The sequence below is a fragment of the Delphinus delphis genome, chromosome X (assembly GCF_949987515.2).
Source record: "Delphinus delphis chromosome X, mDelDel1.2, whole genome shotgun sequence".
Classification (NCBI taxonomy): domain Eukaryota; kingdom Metazoa; phylum Chordata; class Mammalia; order Artiodactyla; family Delphinidae; genus Delphinus; species Delphinus delphis.
The window spans coordinates 119503322-119515975 of record NC_082704.1 but is presented as its reverse complement, the minus strand read 5'-3'; the positions used below and the strand labels follow the sequence as shown (position 1 = coordinate 119515975).

Here is a 12654-nt window from a genome sequence, read left to right as displayed (position 1 = left end):
ACTCTGCCAGATGGGACTTCCCTGATGGCGCACTGGTTAAGAATCCACCTGCCAATGCAGGGGGACACGGGTTCGAGCCCTGGTCCGGGAAGATCCCACATGCCGCAGAGCAACTCAGCCTGTGCGCCACAACTACTGAGCCCGTGCGCCACAACTACTGAGGCCGCATGCCACAACTACTGAAGCCTGCGCGCCTAGAGCCCGAGCTCTGCCACAAGAGAAGCCACCTCAGCGAGAAGCCCGAAGAGTAGCCCCTGCTCGCTGCAACTAGAGAAAGTCCGCGCGCAGCAACAAAGACCCAACGCAGCCAAAAATAAATGAATAAAATAAATTTTTAAAAAAACCCTCTGCCAGACGCCTGGCAGAGGGTGCAGCCCCTGGCCCATCAGGACTTTAACCCTGCGGACCCGCCGTGGGGACAAAGGGCGTGGTCAGGGATGCGGTGAAGGACGCCCTTCTACAAGGAGACAGGAGGGAAGAGAGATGGCCCAGAGGGCATGCTTCAGGGAGGAGACACTGCACAGCCGGCCCACTGGGCGGCCACGCGGACGCGGCTGCACCTTCGCCTCCCCTGGCACTGCTGGTTCTGGAGCAGCCCTTCCCTGCCCGTCCGGCTTTGGGAGCGTGCGGGGGTCTGTCCTGCCCACAAGTCACAGGCTTTGCCGGACACTCAGGAAACTAAGGAGCAGCTTTGCGCAGGGGCTGGGCCGTGGCAGGGTGGCATCTGCGTTCCAGACACCAAGCCTGGGCTGCAGGGAGCCGCTGGGGTCATCTCCTGGGTGGGAGGGCGAGGCCAGCTCGCGCTCCCCAAAGCCCGGCCCTCGGTTCCCCTCGGCCCCAAACGCCCACGAGGGGGGGGGAAGTCAGAGCCGGCCGCGGGACCCAGGCCGCGGCCACGTCAATAACCGATACAGCCAGAAAGCCGTGGCGGATCGATCCGGAGCAGCCCCGGCTGAAGACCCTCATCCCTTTTTCTGACGGCAAGCCAGTTTTCACGTGCAGGCACGCGAAGGCCGCTCCGCCCCCCACGACCCTCTTTGCTCTCACACTCCCCTTTTCTTAGGGCAAGCAGAGCTTCTCCCGGGATCTCAGGTGCCGGTCGGCATGGCTAAAACGTGCGTCTCCCGCACCTGGAGCCCAAGAGGCAGTTTATATGTTAACTTTCAATCTGCCTTAATGACATTGCTTAGGGAAAATTCTCCCGCGCCAAAGGAAACAGCTAAATGCTGGAAGGATCTAGAAGGGAATGTGGAGTTTAATCCCGCCATACCGGAGGAGTCTGGCCCCCTGCCTGGGAATTCCTCGGGACCCCTCTCCACCAGCTGCAGGTTCTTCATTGCCACCTACAGCATCCACTCCGCCCTCGGCTCTGCAAACAAGCTGGCCATTCAGAGAGGGGCTCCAGAGGCTCTGGACCCGCACGCTCAGCTCTGGCTCTAAACCACCCCGGGCTGGCCCCTCAGATACCTCACCCTGGGAAGCGTGACTTGTGCTAGGGACGAGGTCGGGGCTGGGTCTCCGTGGCTAGAGAGCACCCGTCTTATTTCTCTGCTGTGGGCCCGCTCCTTTTTGATGGGAGAGCCCACTTCACCGCCGACGGTCTTCCCAGCCCTGGAACCCTGCCCTTGGGAGGCATCTGGGTGTTTGGCATCCCTGGAGGGCCGCCTCCTGTTCGATGGGCGGGTCCTCGGAAGCCTGGCGTCCTCTAGTCCCTGCACATCCGCAGACTTCTGCCTATCCTAACGCCAAGCTCCAAGATGAATTCCAAACACCCGCCGGGGTGTGAGGAGGGCTTCCTGATCGCCTGTCCTGGCTTCTGAGGGCTCTGTCTATTCTCCGGGTCCAGAGAGCTGTCACTCAGCCCTGTCCAACTCCAGTCCCTCACGGGTGGAGGTGCATTTCCTATGACAGCAGGAGACATACTCTTCTAGCTTCTGTTCGGTGCTCCAAGGTTCCTCTTATCTCCACAACTGAGTGGTGGTCTATGAGACCTCTAATTGTATCCTAGCTCCGATCCCTCCCAAACTGAGTGAGGGAACCATCCCACTTGCACTCAGCTTCTGGGACAAGGTCTCCTCGTGCTGCCTACCCAAAGTCATTCTCCCTTTTTTCCTCAGCAACAGAACCTGGATGTCAGGCAGAGCAGCAGCACGCTTGGATAATCAACTGTATTTCCTACCTCCTCTTACAGCTAAGTGTGGACAGAAAACTAAGTTCTGGCCAATAACATGAAAATGTTATTGTTGTGTAAAACTCTCACGGACAGCAGGCCTGCTTAAAACAGGTCCCTGCTTAAAGGGATCTGGCTCAGGGGACAACAGGCCCCTTTTGCATTGCCCCCTACCTCCTTCCTGTTTTCTGGAATGCTGATGTGATGACTGGAGCTCCAGCAGCCATACTGGGCCATGATACCTTGAGGATGGAAGTCACATAATAGAACGGTGGAGCAGAAAGAGAGAAGGAGCTTGGGTCCCTGATTTCCAGCATAAGAGCCCTAGATTGCCTACCTCTGGCCTCTTTTAGCGTGAAAGAGAAATTCCTATCTTAAGCCACTATTGTTTTATGTATTTTATGTAGCCAAAACTAATTCTCACTGATACACCTGGTTGGCAACCTTTAACCTTAACTGTCTTCCCTACAGAATTTTCACAACCAAGTATACCTCGGTTTTGTACAGATGTGTAAGAGCTTGGGAACTAAGGCAAAAAGGTAGAAGAAAGAAACGCAAAACTGAAGAGAGTACTAAATTTCAGGCCAGAGAGACAAAGTGAATGATGATGTGATACACGTAAGGAATACCAAGGATCTTAGAGTGGTGATTCACTAAGATTGCCCAGTGTAGCCTGTAGCTTAATATGGTCTTTATTTGGTTACTCACGTTGGTTTCAAAAGTGAATTTATTGAACCCGTGGTGCTGGGGCAACTGGATATCCACCTACAAAAGAATAAAGGCGGACCTATCCTCACCTCCACACATAAATTAATTCAAAGATCTAAATAAAATTGTTCAAACGATAAAACTCTTAGAAGGAAACAAAGGTATAAATCCTTGTGACCTCGGGTTAGGCAATGGTTTCTTAGATGACAGCAAAAGCACGAGAAATAAGAGAAAAAAACACAAAAACTGGATTTCATCAAAATGAAAGACTTTTATGCTTCAAAGGGTACCACCAAGTAAGTGAAAAGACAACCTGCTGAATGAGAGAAGATATTTGTAAATCATATATCTAATGAGGTACTTGTATCCAGAATATATAAAGAACTCCTATAACTCAATAATAAGAAAGACAAACAGCCCAGTTAAAAACTGGAAAAAGGAAGCAAAGAGATATTTCTCCAAAGAAAGTACACGAATGGCCAATAAGCACATGAGAAGATGCTAAACATCATTAGTTATCAGGGAAATCAAAACCACAATGAGATACCACTTCACACACAGCAGGATGGCTAAAATCTCAAAAAACCAAACACACAGAAAACAAGTGTTGTTATCAAGGATGCGGAGAAACTGGAACCATTACACATTGCTGGTGCAAAGGTAAAATGGTACAGAGTCTTTGGAAAGCAGTTCAGCAGTGCCTTACAAGGTTATACAGAGTTACTATATGACCCAGGAATTCCACTCCAAGGTGTATACCCATAAGTATATGGCGAAAACATATGTCCACACAAACACCTGCATACAAATATTCATTGCAGCATTATTCGTAGCAGTCAAAACAATGGAAACAACCTAAAAGTCCAGTGACTGATAAACGGGTAAAAGGCAGATAGCGAAACAATGGAGTATTATTCAGCAACGCACAGGAATGAAGAACTGCTGCGTGCCACAATATGGATAAATCTCGAAAATAACAGGCCAAGTTTAACCAGCCAGATACAAAACGCCACACATTGTATGATTCCAGTTACAGAAACTGTCCAGAACAGGCAAATCCAGAGACAGACAGTAGATGTGAAGTTACCAGGAGCTGCGGGAGAGGGAAGAATGGGAAATGACTCGTAACCAGTACAGAGATTTGGGGGATGAATAACACGTCATAAAGCCAAATAATGGTTATGGTTACACAATTCTGTGGATATGCTCACAAACAATGGATTTTATACATTTAAACAGATGAACTTTATAAAGCTATTTAAAAAGAAAAAAGCAAACAAGGGCTCCATGCAAAGGGGGCCTAATGGAAGTGCACCACGAACTTGGTCGGGGACCCATCCTTCCTGGGCCTGGAGCCCGGAGACCAGGACACCCGCCGTGCCCTCCTGCTTCTCTTTGGCACGTAGGTTCTCTGTGCTTCTGTCTCCTCCATAACGTGCACATCCCAGCTCCAACCCCAGCTCCCAGTTACCGAGCGCCTGCTACGTGCCAGGCTCCATCCATAACCATCCACGGGTACTATCACATTTACTGTTTCCAGGAACCTCCTGAGGTGGGTACTGTTTTACAGCTGAGAAAACGGAAGTCCAGAGAGGTTCAGCCACTTGCCAACAGTCACACAGCTAGTGAGTGATGGGGCAGGAATTTGAACCCACCAGGACCCAGGCACTAACCCTTCCTGGGTTCCTCCCAGGCAGCCCCTGGCAGCTCCAGAACCCTTGGGCTCCGTATTTAGCATCCTGTATCAATACATACATCTAAGAACTTTTCTCCTAAACCTTTAGACACCATCAGAATTTTTTATTTTCATGCCAATTCTTATTTTTTTTTAAGTCTTTGTCGTGTTCCAAATATTTAATCTATTGAAATACTGTTTTCAGGGTTTTAAAATCCTGTTTTTTTCTGGTAGGGGGCACCTGGAGAAATCCTCGATATTTCGATTGTGCCTTCAGCCTTTTATAAAAATGAGCTGCACAGACGTTTCTCGGTGGAGGGGTCAGCTGAAAGGTTCTGATCAGCTGTGTCTGCCGTACAGAGATGCAGCGCTCAGCGGTGTCTCCAACCTTCCCTCAGGCAACAAACTAGGGCAGAAGCCAGCTGGCTTGCTCTGAATACCTCAGTCCCGCCGATCTCCGGATCACCAGGTAGGCATCGACCGCATAGCAAAACAGCCACCAGAAGCAGGCGCTGTACAGCAGCTGGATCCACATCTGTAATCGGGAAGAGCCGGCGTCAAAGCTCCTAGACATGGGTTTCCGTGAAATGAGCTGGCAGACGCCCACTTCCTCTGACGTCACGGGGCAGCACGTGAAAGCCCTCCGGAGAGGCTTGGAAACCCAGGCCGGCATGTGGCCTGGGACGGGCGTGCGCCTTGGTGCCCTGTCTGCTCAGCTGCACCGGGTCCAGCGAGCCCTGCCTTGTGCTACGCTTGTGGTCAGAGGTAGAGGGCTCAGGTGTGCGGCTTGGCCTGGCATGAAGCTCTTTTGCTGAGGACCAAGGAGGATGGGCAGGAAGGACCTTCCCAGTAGAAGGAAGGCGCTGGCGGGGGGGACTCCGTACGTTAGAAGCGGCACGAGATCTATATACTAAGACAGAGGCTCCATCGGGATGCAGCTGGGAAGCAACAGAGGGGAGGAAGGGAGAGATGCTGACGGCTGTGGCGCAGATGGCGGGTCAACAGGGTACCAGTGTCCTTTGAGGTCATTCACTGGAGTGTTAACTTGGCGGACAGAGCAATATGGATGGACAAATGGCTATTTTTAAATATATATTTGTTAAGTAAATACATCCATTAAATCAGTAACTTTTGTTTTCTTTTTTCCTTTTTTGCCCAGCTGGTTTTGACTGCGGCTGGATCTAAGGTAAGGATTGGGTGTGTGTTTAAGGGTGGGGATGGGAAACATACTAGCACAGTGGTTCTAAAACTGCAGTGTGGGTCAGAGGCCCCTGGAGGGTTTGTTAAATCACAGACGGCCCGCACCCCAGGGCCCCTGGTCAGTGGGGTGAGGGCTCTGAGCATGTGCATTTCGAAAAGCTACAGTGGGCGGGCGGGAGGGATGCGACCACGCTTTGAGGACACGGCGTAACGGAGCGGGGCAAAGGGGAGGGAAGGGGGAGACCAGGGGAGGTACACGTACTGCACTTCCCATGCAGAAGGCGGTGGGCCACACGTCTGTCCCATTCACGGCTGAGATGTCGTCCACGAAACTCGGGAACCCTAACCACACCGTAGACCGGACTGTGATCCCTAAGGGAGAGTCAGGTGATGCTTTGTATCTGCTCCTAATACAAATCTAAAGGTGACTCGTTGACTCTGTAAAAATGACGGACGGACGGACGGCTAGGCAGACAGACAGATAGATAGGAAGGGGAAGAGAAAGATGTGAGGGGGACAGGGAGGAAAGAAACACGCTGGTGTGTGCAGAGACACAGAGGAAAAAATAAGACTCAGAGAATAATTATTATGGTAGTGGAGCAATCCCAGGCACTGTGATTTCAACTTCAGCCCCCATTAGCCACAGTGCTGTCCCTAACGTTGTCTGTCTGTCTATTTGGCACCCAGAAGTGATTATGTGAAGAACAATTTATATTTCTTGGCTATATTTTTAATGTCCAAGTTAACTAGTCCTCACGTAAAAAAGAATGATTGAGAAAGCACATTCTGAAGTTTAAAAAGGTAGTTCTTTCATTCTTTAAAAAATATACATTTAAGATTTTCACAAATTAGCTCTTGATAATCTACTTTTGCCATTTATTATTTGTGAGTTTTCCTTGCTATTTGACCCAAATATCTGATTCTCCTCAACACAGTATACACACATAAGGCATATATTAGGGTTCTCTGTTAAGTAATTCGATAGATAGCCTTTGTTTAAGCATTCACTGTGTAACACCCCGCTCAAGGGGACCTGTGAGCAGTACAGAGTTACACACTAGTGTTGTGTGTCTACTTCACATACAGAAATATACACTGTGTCACATGCTACCAAATATACACTGTGTCATATACCACTAAAAGGGTGAGTATGAACACTGAAAGCCTAAGATATAGCTTCTCATTCTTAAGCACAGATAACAAAAATAATGCTTTGCGTCCACATAGTGCTTTGTCGTTTTCAGTCCAGAGCTCTGCTTTGAGCTCGATAAACACTTTTTTTTTTTTGTATCTATATGAGGTGATGGATATTTACTAAACTTGTTGTGGTAATCATTTCATGATAAATGTAAGTTATTACGCTGTGCACCTTAAACTTATACAGTGCTATGTGTCAATTATGTCTCAGTAAAACTGGGGAGGGAGTTCCCTGGTGGTCTAGTGGGTAGGATGCTGGGCTTTCACTGCCGTGGCCCGGGTTCAATCCCAGGTCAGGGAACTGAGATCCCACAAGCTGCACGGTGTGGCCAAAAAAAAAAAAAAAAAAAGAGATATTTAAAAAAAAACTGGGGGAGAAAAACCATCCCATGAGATAGGCATCTGTATTTCTTTTTTTTTTTTTTTTTTTTTTTGGCGGTACGCGGGCCTCTCACTGTTGTGGCCTCTCCCGTTGCGGAGCACAGGCTCCGGACGCGCAGGCTCAGCGGCCATGGCTCACAGGCCCAGCCGCTCCGCGGCACGTGGGATCTTCCCGGACCGGGGCACAAACCCGTGTGCCCTGCATCGGCAGGCAGACTCCCAACCACTGCACCACCAGGGAAGCCCTGTATTTCTTATTTTTCAGCGAGGAGGTCTGGTCACCAAGCCTTCCCCTGACTCCTGCTTCTGCCCATTTGCCCGCAGTGTCATGCACCTTCCTTCTAAAGGCCAAAGGATATACGAATATTACTTTGCTGACCCTCAAAAGATGTTTGCGTGCAGCTCTATTTTCAGATATTCAAGTTACAGAAACTAGATTATTATTAAGATGCTTTTCCAAAATGCTTTAGCAGAATCAGGAAGAAAACCAATTTTTTATTTTATTGTCCTGCACCAAATTGATTTTATCGCTATAGCTTCCTGTCTTACTCCTCGAGTCTAAGCAAGTGACTAGAGGTTCCATAGCATTTATCTGAAGCCAAGATTCTTGAGTGTCTCCAATCACACAACCAGGAACAGGAGAACCAGGCCCTGGGACACACAGCCACCTGTGCCCAGAGAAGCACTCAAGGGGCCCCCGAAGCTGCTGCCCCCTCACGGCACAGCGGTGGAAGGCACTTCAAATACCGCCAGCAGCCTTTCCTTCAAGAGCAAACACGACTGAAAAACACAATTCCAAAATGCCAGCACCTGTCAGCCAATTACAAAACATGGACAGTATTTGGATCCTGATTTGAAAAAACCAGTTGTAAAATAGCATTTATGAGACACCTGAACATACACCAGTGATATTAAGGAACTGGTTTTCATTATTTTGGGGTGATAGTGATATCTGTGTGATATGTTTGTTTTTTAAAAATTCTTATCTTCTACAGCTATATATTGAGATTTGTGTGGGTGAAATGATATAAATTCTGGAATCTGCTTCAAATTAACCCAGTGGAGAGTGGGATACGGGGATGGGGTATAGATGAAGCTAGGTGATGGGTACAGGGGGTTTGTTATACAATCTCTCTACATTTGCATATGTTAAAAAATTTCCAAAATAAAAAAGTTAAAATGCTTGGCAATATCTAGCATAGAGGTTTGTAAAATGTGCCGTGCTGGAGTTGAAAGCAGGGGTCAACAAAGTCTCTGTAAAGGGCCAGAGAGAAGATATCTTAGGCTCTACGGGCCATAGTTTCTCTGTTCAGCACTCACTTCTGCCCTTTTAGGGCCAAGATGCCCCCAAACAAGGCACAAGTGCAGGGCATGGCTGTATCCCCATAAGACTCCACTTACGGACGCTGCCATTTACATTTCATGGAATATTTACATGTCAGAAACAGTCTTCTTCTTTAGATTTTTCTAAAAACACTTTAAAATGTAAAAACTTTTTTAGTTCCTGGGCCATAGATAAGAGGCAGCAGGCAGGATGTGGCCTAAAGGCTGCAAGTTTGCACATCTGTGGTATAAAACCCAAACTTAGATAGATAAATAAACAAGTAAGTAAATAAAAGTGTAATAGATATACATACATATACATATATACACACATATATATACACATATACATACATATACATATATACACACATATACACATATATGTATATATATGTGTATATATATATGTATATATATGGGTTTCTTCCTGATTCTGCTAAATCATTTTGGAAACGATTTTGTGTGTGTGTGCACGCGCACGAAATATTAACTGTTAGTCTCTCACTAGTGGTACATTTAGGGATGCATTGTATTTTCTGGGTTTTCCTTCACAGCACCGTCTAAAGTTTCCCTATAAGTGCAATAACAAATACATCAAACTGTTTAAAAAACAAAAAAAACAACGGTCCCCCGAAGGAACTTTTACCGACCATCTTGTATCGCAGAGTCCCCTGGTCGTCCAGTCCGGCCCCTGGGGAGCCGCCTCCGGCTCGGCCCTCCTACCCGTGGGCCGGGCGTCCTTACCCGCGTGGCGACCAGGTCCTGGGCCGGGGCCGCGCGCGCTCATCCACGCCCCCGGCCGGGAGCGACCTGCGGGCCGCGCGCCCTCAACCGCGCGCGGACGGGTCCCCACCCGCGGGCGCGCCCTCACCCAGGCAGCCGAGCAGGTCGCAGGCGGCGGCGGCGCGCAGGATGCGGGCGGAGGCCGGGGTGCGGGCCGTGGCCGGCGGGGAGGCTGAGAGGAGGCCGGGGCCCGCGGGCCGGCGCCCGGGCAGCAGCCGCAGGAGGCCGAGCGCCAGGTGGAGCGCGCCGCTGCCCAGGCACAGCGCGTGGAAGGCCCGCGGCTGGAAGCTCAGCACCAGCTGCGTGGCGGCGTCCCGCGTGGCGCAGCAGAAGGTCCCCAGGCGCGGGGAGGCCATGGTCCGTGCTGGGGATGCGGCTCGGGTGTGCCTGGACCCCGCCGGCCGGCCCGGGTCATGTGCTGGTCCGGCCCTTGGCGGGGGTGGGGAGGGGGGGAGCCGTCATGTGCCCTGGGCCTCTCCGCAGCCCCCGCCCGATCCCCCGCGCTGGCAGTCAAGGCGCCAGGCTTGCTGGGGGCGTCGCGCCTCTGCAGACGCGTAACGAGGGTGATGCTTGGTCGGGGGCGGGGGGTGCGGGGGAGGGGCGGGGGAAGGAGCGCGCCGGGGTGGGGAAATCAGCTCTCTCCCCTTTCACCAAGGCCTTCCCAAGGGGAGGCGTGGGGCCTTGTTAATTCTCCAGAATCCAGAGCCCCCCCCTGCCCCCACCACCCCGACACCGCCGTCTCATCTTGACTCATAAGAAAGCATGCCTCGTGCCAGATCTGCCCGGTGTGGGACTCTGCCGTCCCTAGTTTTGATCCCTTACAGGTTCATAAACTGTGACTGCAGTGATTGGCATTAAAATACTTCTTTTTTAGGGTCGCTCTCCCATACGGAAACGACCCCCTAGAGCTAAGATTTTCCCTGAAAATCAACAAATCTTGAAGAAAGGGGAAACTGCTTTGCCCAGCTCCACACACACACACACACACACGCACGCACGCACGCACGCGCACACACACACACACACACACGCACTGTGCACCTTCCAGGGCTCTTCCATTTTTACTCATCTCAACAATGTAGGGTTAAGTTTTTCACATTGTAAAATTACTCGCTTTTGTGAGTACCTCTGTTTAGGAAAAAAATGTTCAAGTTTATTCAGATTTTCTTAACTTCTTTCCTTTCTAGATGAATTTCAGTATACATTGAAAATCATGCTTTATTCTCTATGTATAAAAGTTTCAAAATGATATTAGTACTAATGATAATATACTGAGTGGACTGTTTTCTTAAAAACACTTCAGGGTTGAAAATAAAAGAGCCCCCTCTAGATTCTGGCTTTACTAACCAAAGCTTTATTTTTTAAAAAGAACCCCACCCCCACCCCCAGCTCCATCATATTTATTAACAGCAAACCTAATAGGCCTGTTTGCAGCCAGGAGCAGACACACTTTGACCTCTCCCTGCTGTACATGAATTTTTCCAACCAACCAGAGGTGAGGCGTCCCTGTTGTTTTCCTCTGTCTCCTCCCACCCTGTCTTCTCGTCTACATTTCCACCACCAGCTTTGCAGTTTTAAGTAAGACAAAGTTTGGGCTCAGGTCCTCAGCCTTCTTCCCGGCAAACCACAGGACTGGGCTTCTGTTGGGACCCGTGAAAGGCAGACGGGAGCTGCACTGCCAGATGGAAGCAGAGCCTTTAACCAAGAGCTCCAAGTGCCACTACTTCAAAAAGATCTGACCCGGCGCATCTGTAAGCAGGGGCAGCTGCTTTGATAGAAGTCCGGAACAGACCGACATTGTCAAAACCTTAACTGCTCTTGGATTTTACACCCTTGCTTGTAAAAACAGTAGGAAACATCATAGGGCTACTCCCCAAACGCTGGTCTGCCGCTCCTTCAGAAAGCATAAATCTCAGTATCTGTTTTGAACAGTTGATCTTCTATTTCCTTAGCTCTTGGAAGGCAGAAGTGGCTTCTGGAAGTTTGTGTGTGGAATGTGCTTTAAAAGATAAAAATGAAGAAGGAGAGTCTGTTCGTCTGCTCCAATGCCAAAGGTTCCGGGAGCCAATCTGTGCAGAAGCGTCACTGCGTTTCAATCTCTGTCGCAAGCCCAAGCTGCAGGTACCCCGCCTCTCTGCTTCCCTCGTGCACACCTGCAGGCCCTGGAGGACTCAGGTGCCCAGCGTCCTCCAGAATGGAGGTTGCCTACAAAGCTTCAAGAGGATAAAAAGCGTTGCCGTGGCTTGTATCTTGGTCTTCAATTCCTTTTCTGCCTCCTGGGGAGTTCAGTAGTTCTGCAAATATTCCACACGATGGATGGGTTTTGAACCCAGGCTTAGAAACCAAAGAGCCTCCTGACTTGTGGTTTTTGTTGGCAACTGACCTCACCTGGCAAGACCTGAGAGTCTTGGCTTCTGAAGGAATCTTGTCCTTTCCTCTGAAGAAACAACAGAAATGGATGGATTGAGAGGTAGTGCCTCAGTACAGCTTCAGTTCTGCAGCGGTCACAGAACGAATCCGTCAGCTACGCCGTGTCAGCCTGGGAAGAGATGAGACCGAGCAAGCCCTGGAAAGGAGAGGGTGCGATTTGTGTCCTGAGAGGAAAAGGGAAACTAAACGAACATGAATATCATCGCTACCCCGACCGCCTTCCGTGAGCTGGCAGCATTAAGGACTTCAAGTCTTGCTTAACTCGTACCCCCATCCTTGTGGCCCATCTTTTTATCTCTAGGTTCTGTACAAAGCACCAGAAGAGGTGAGGAAACCTATCCAAGGTCACGGAGGTGGTAGAGCTGATGCTCAAATCCAAGCAGATTACGCCGTAAGGTCCAGAGGGGAACTGGAGATTCATTTCCCCGTCAACGTGAATGTCTGCGAACTGGTCAGACCAATGAAAGCACTTTCTCCACTCACCATCTTGAAGCAACAAGAAGTCCGCTTTTGAGAAGTTGGAAGCAGGTCGCAGATGGCGGAACTTGAGGCCATCAGAACGTGACTGCACTTTCAAGGAAGTTGGGGGTGGGGCAGTGAATAGGATGGACACACACATGTATGTGTTACCTGTTTCAGACTTCGTTTAAATGGTATGTTTCCTTTTGTGGCACAGTATACTAATCTAGTAAAATGAGATGAAGTTATTTCTGGGCAGGCCCTTTGCTCTGGAGTCCTGATGCACGTGAGACTGTCAGATCTCAGGTATCTAGTAGAAGACGAA

General features: G+C 49.6%; 1 protein-coding gene and 1 long non-coding RNA gene across 2 annotated transcripts in view; one reads left to right on the top strand and one right to left on the bottom strand.

The window, feature by feature from the left end:
• Positions 1-9811, bottom strand: part of GPR143 (G protein-coupled receptor 143) — a 26037-nt gene extending 16226 nt beyond the window's left edge. Inside the window, exons 1-3 of the mRNA XM_060002949.1 lie at positions 9529-9811; positions 6016-6125; positions 4994-5088 (exon numbers count right to left, since the gene is read on the bottom strand). Of these exons, the coding sequence (XP_059858932.1) occupies positions 4994-5088; positions 6016-6125; positions 9529-9796 (473 nt within the window). The 5' untranslated portion in view covers positions 9797-9811. The remainder of the gene's footprint in view (positions 1-4993; positions 5089-6015; positions 6126-9528) is intronic.
• LOC132418880 (uncharacterized) lies at positions 3236-12654 on the top strand. Its single transcript, XR_009518047.1, has 3 exons — positions 3236-5022; positions 5713-5739; positions 11393-12654. It is a non-coding gene; the product is annotated as an uncharacterized lncRNA (long non-coding RNA).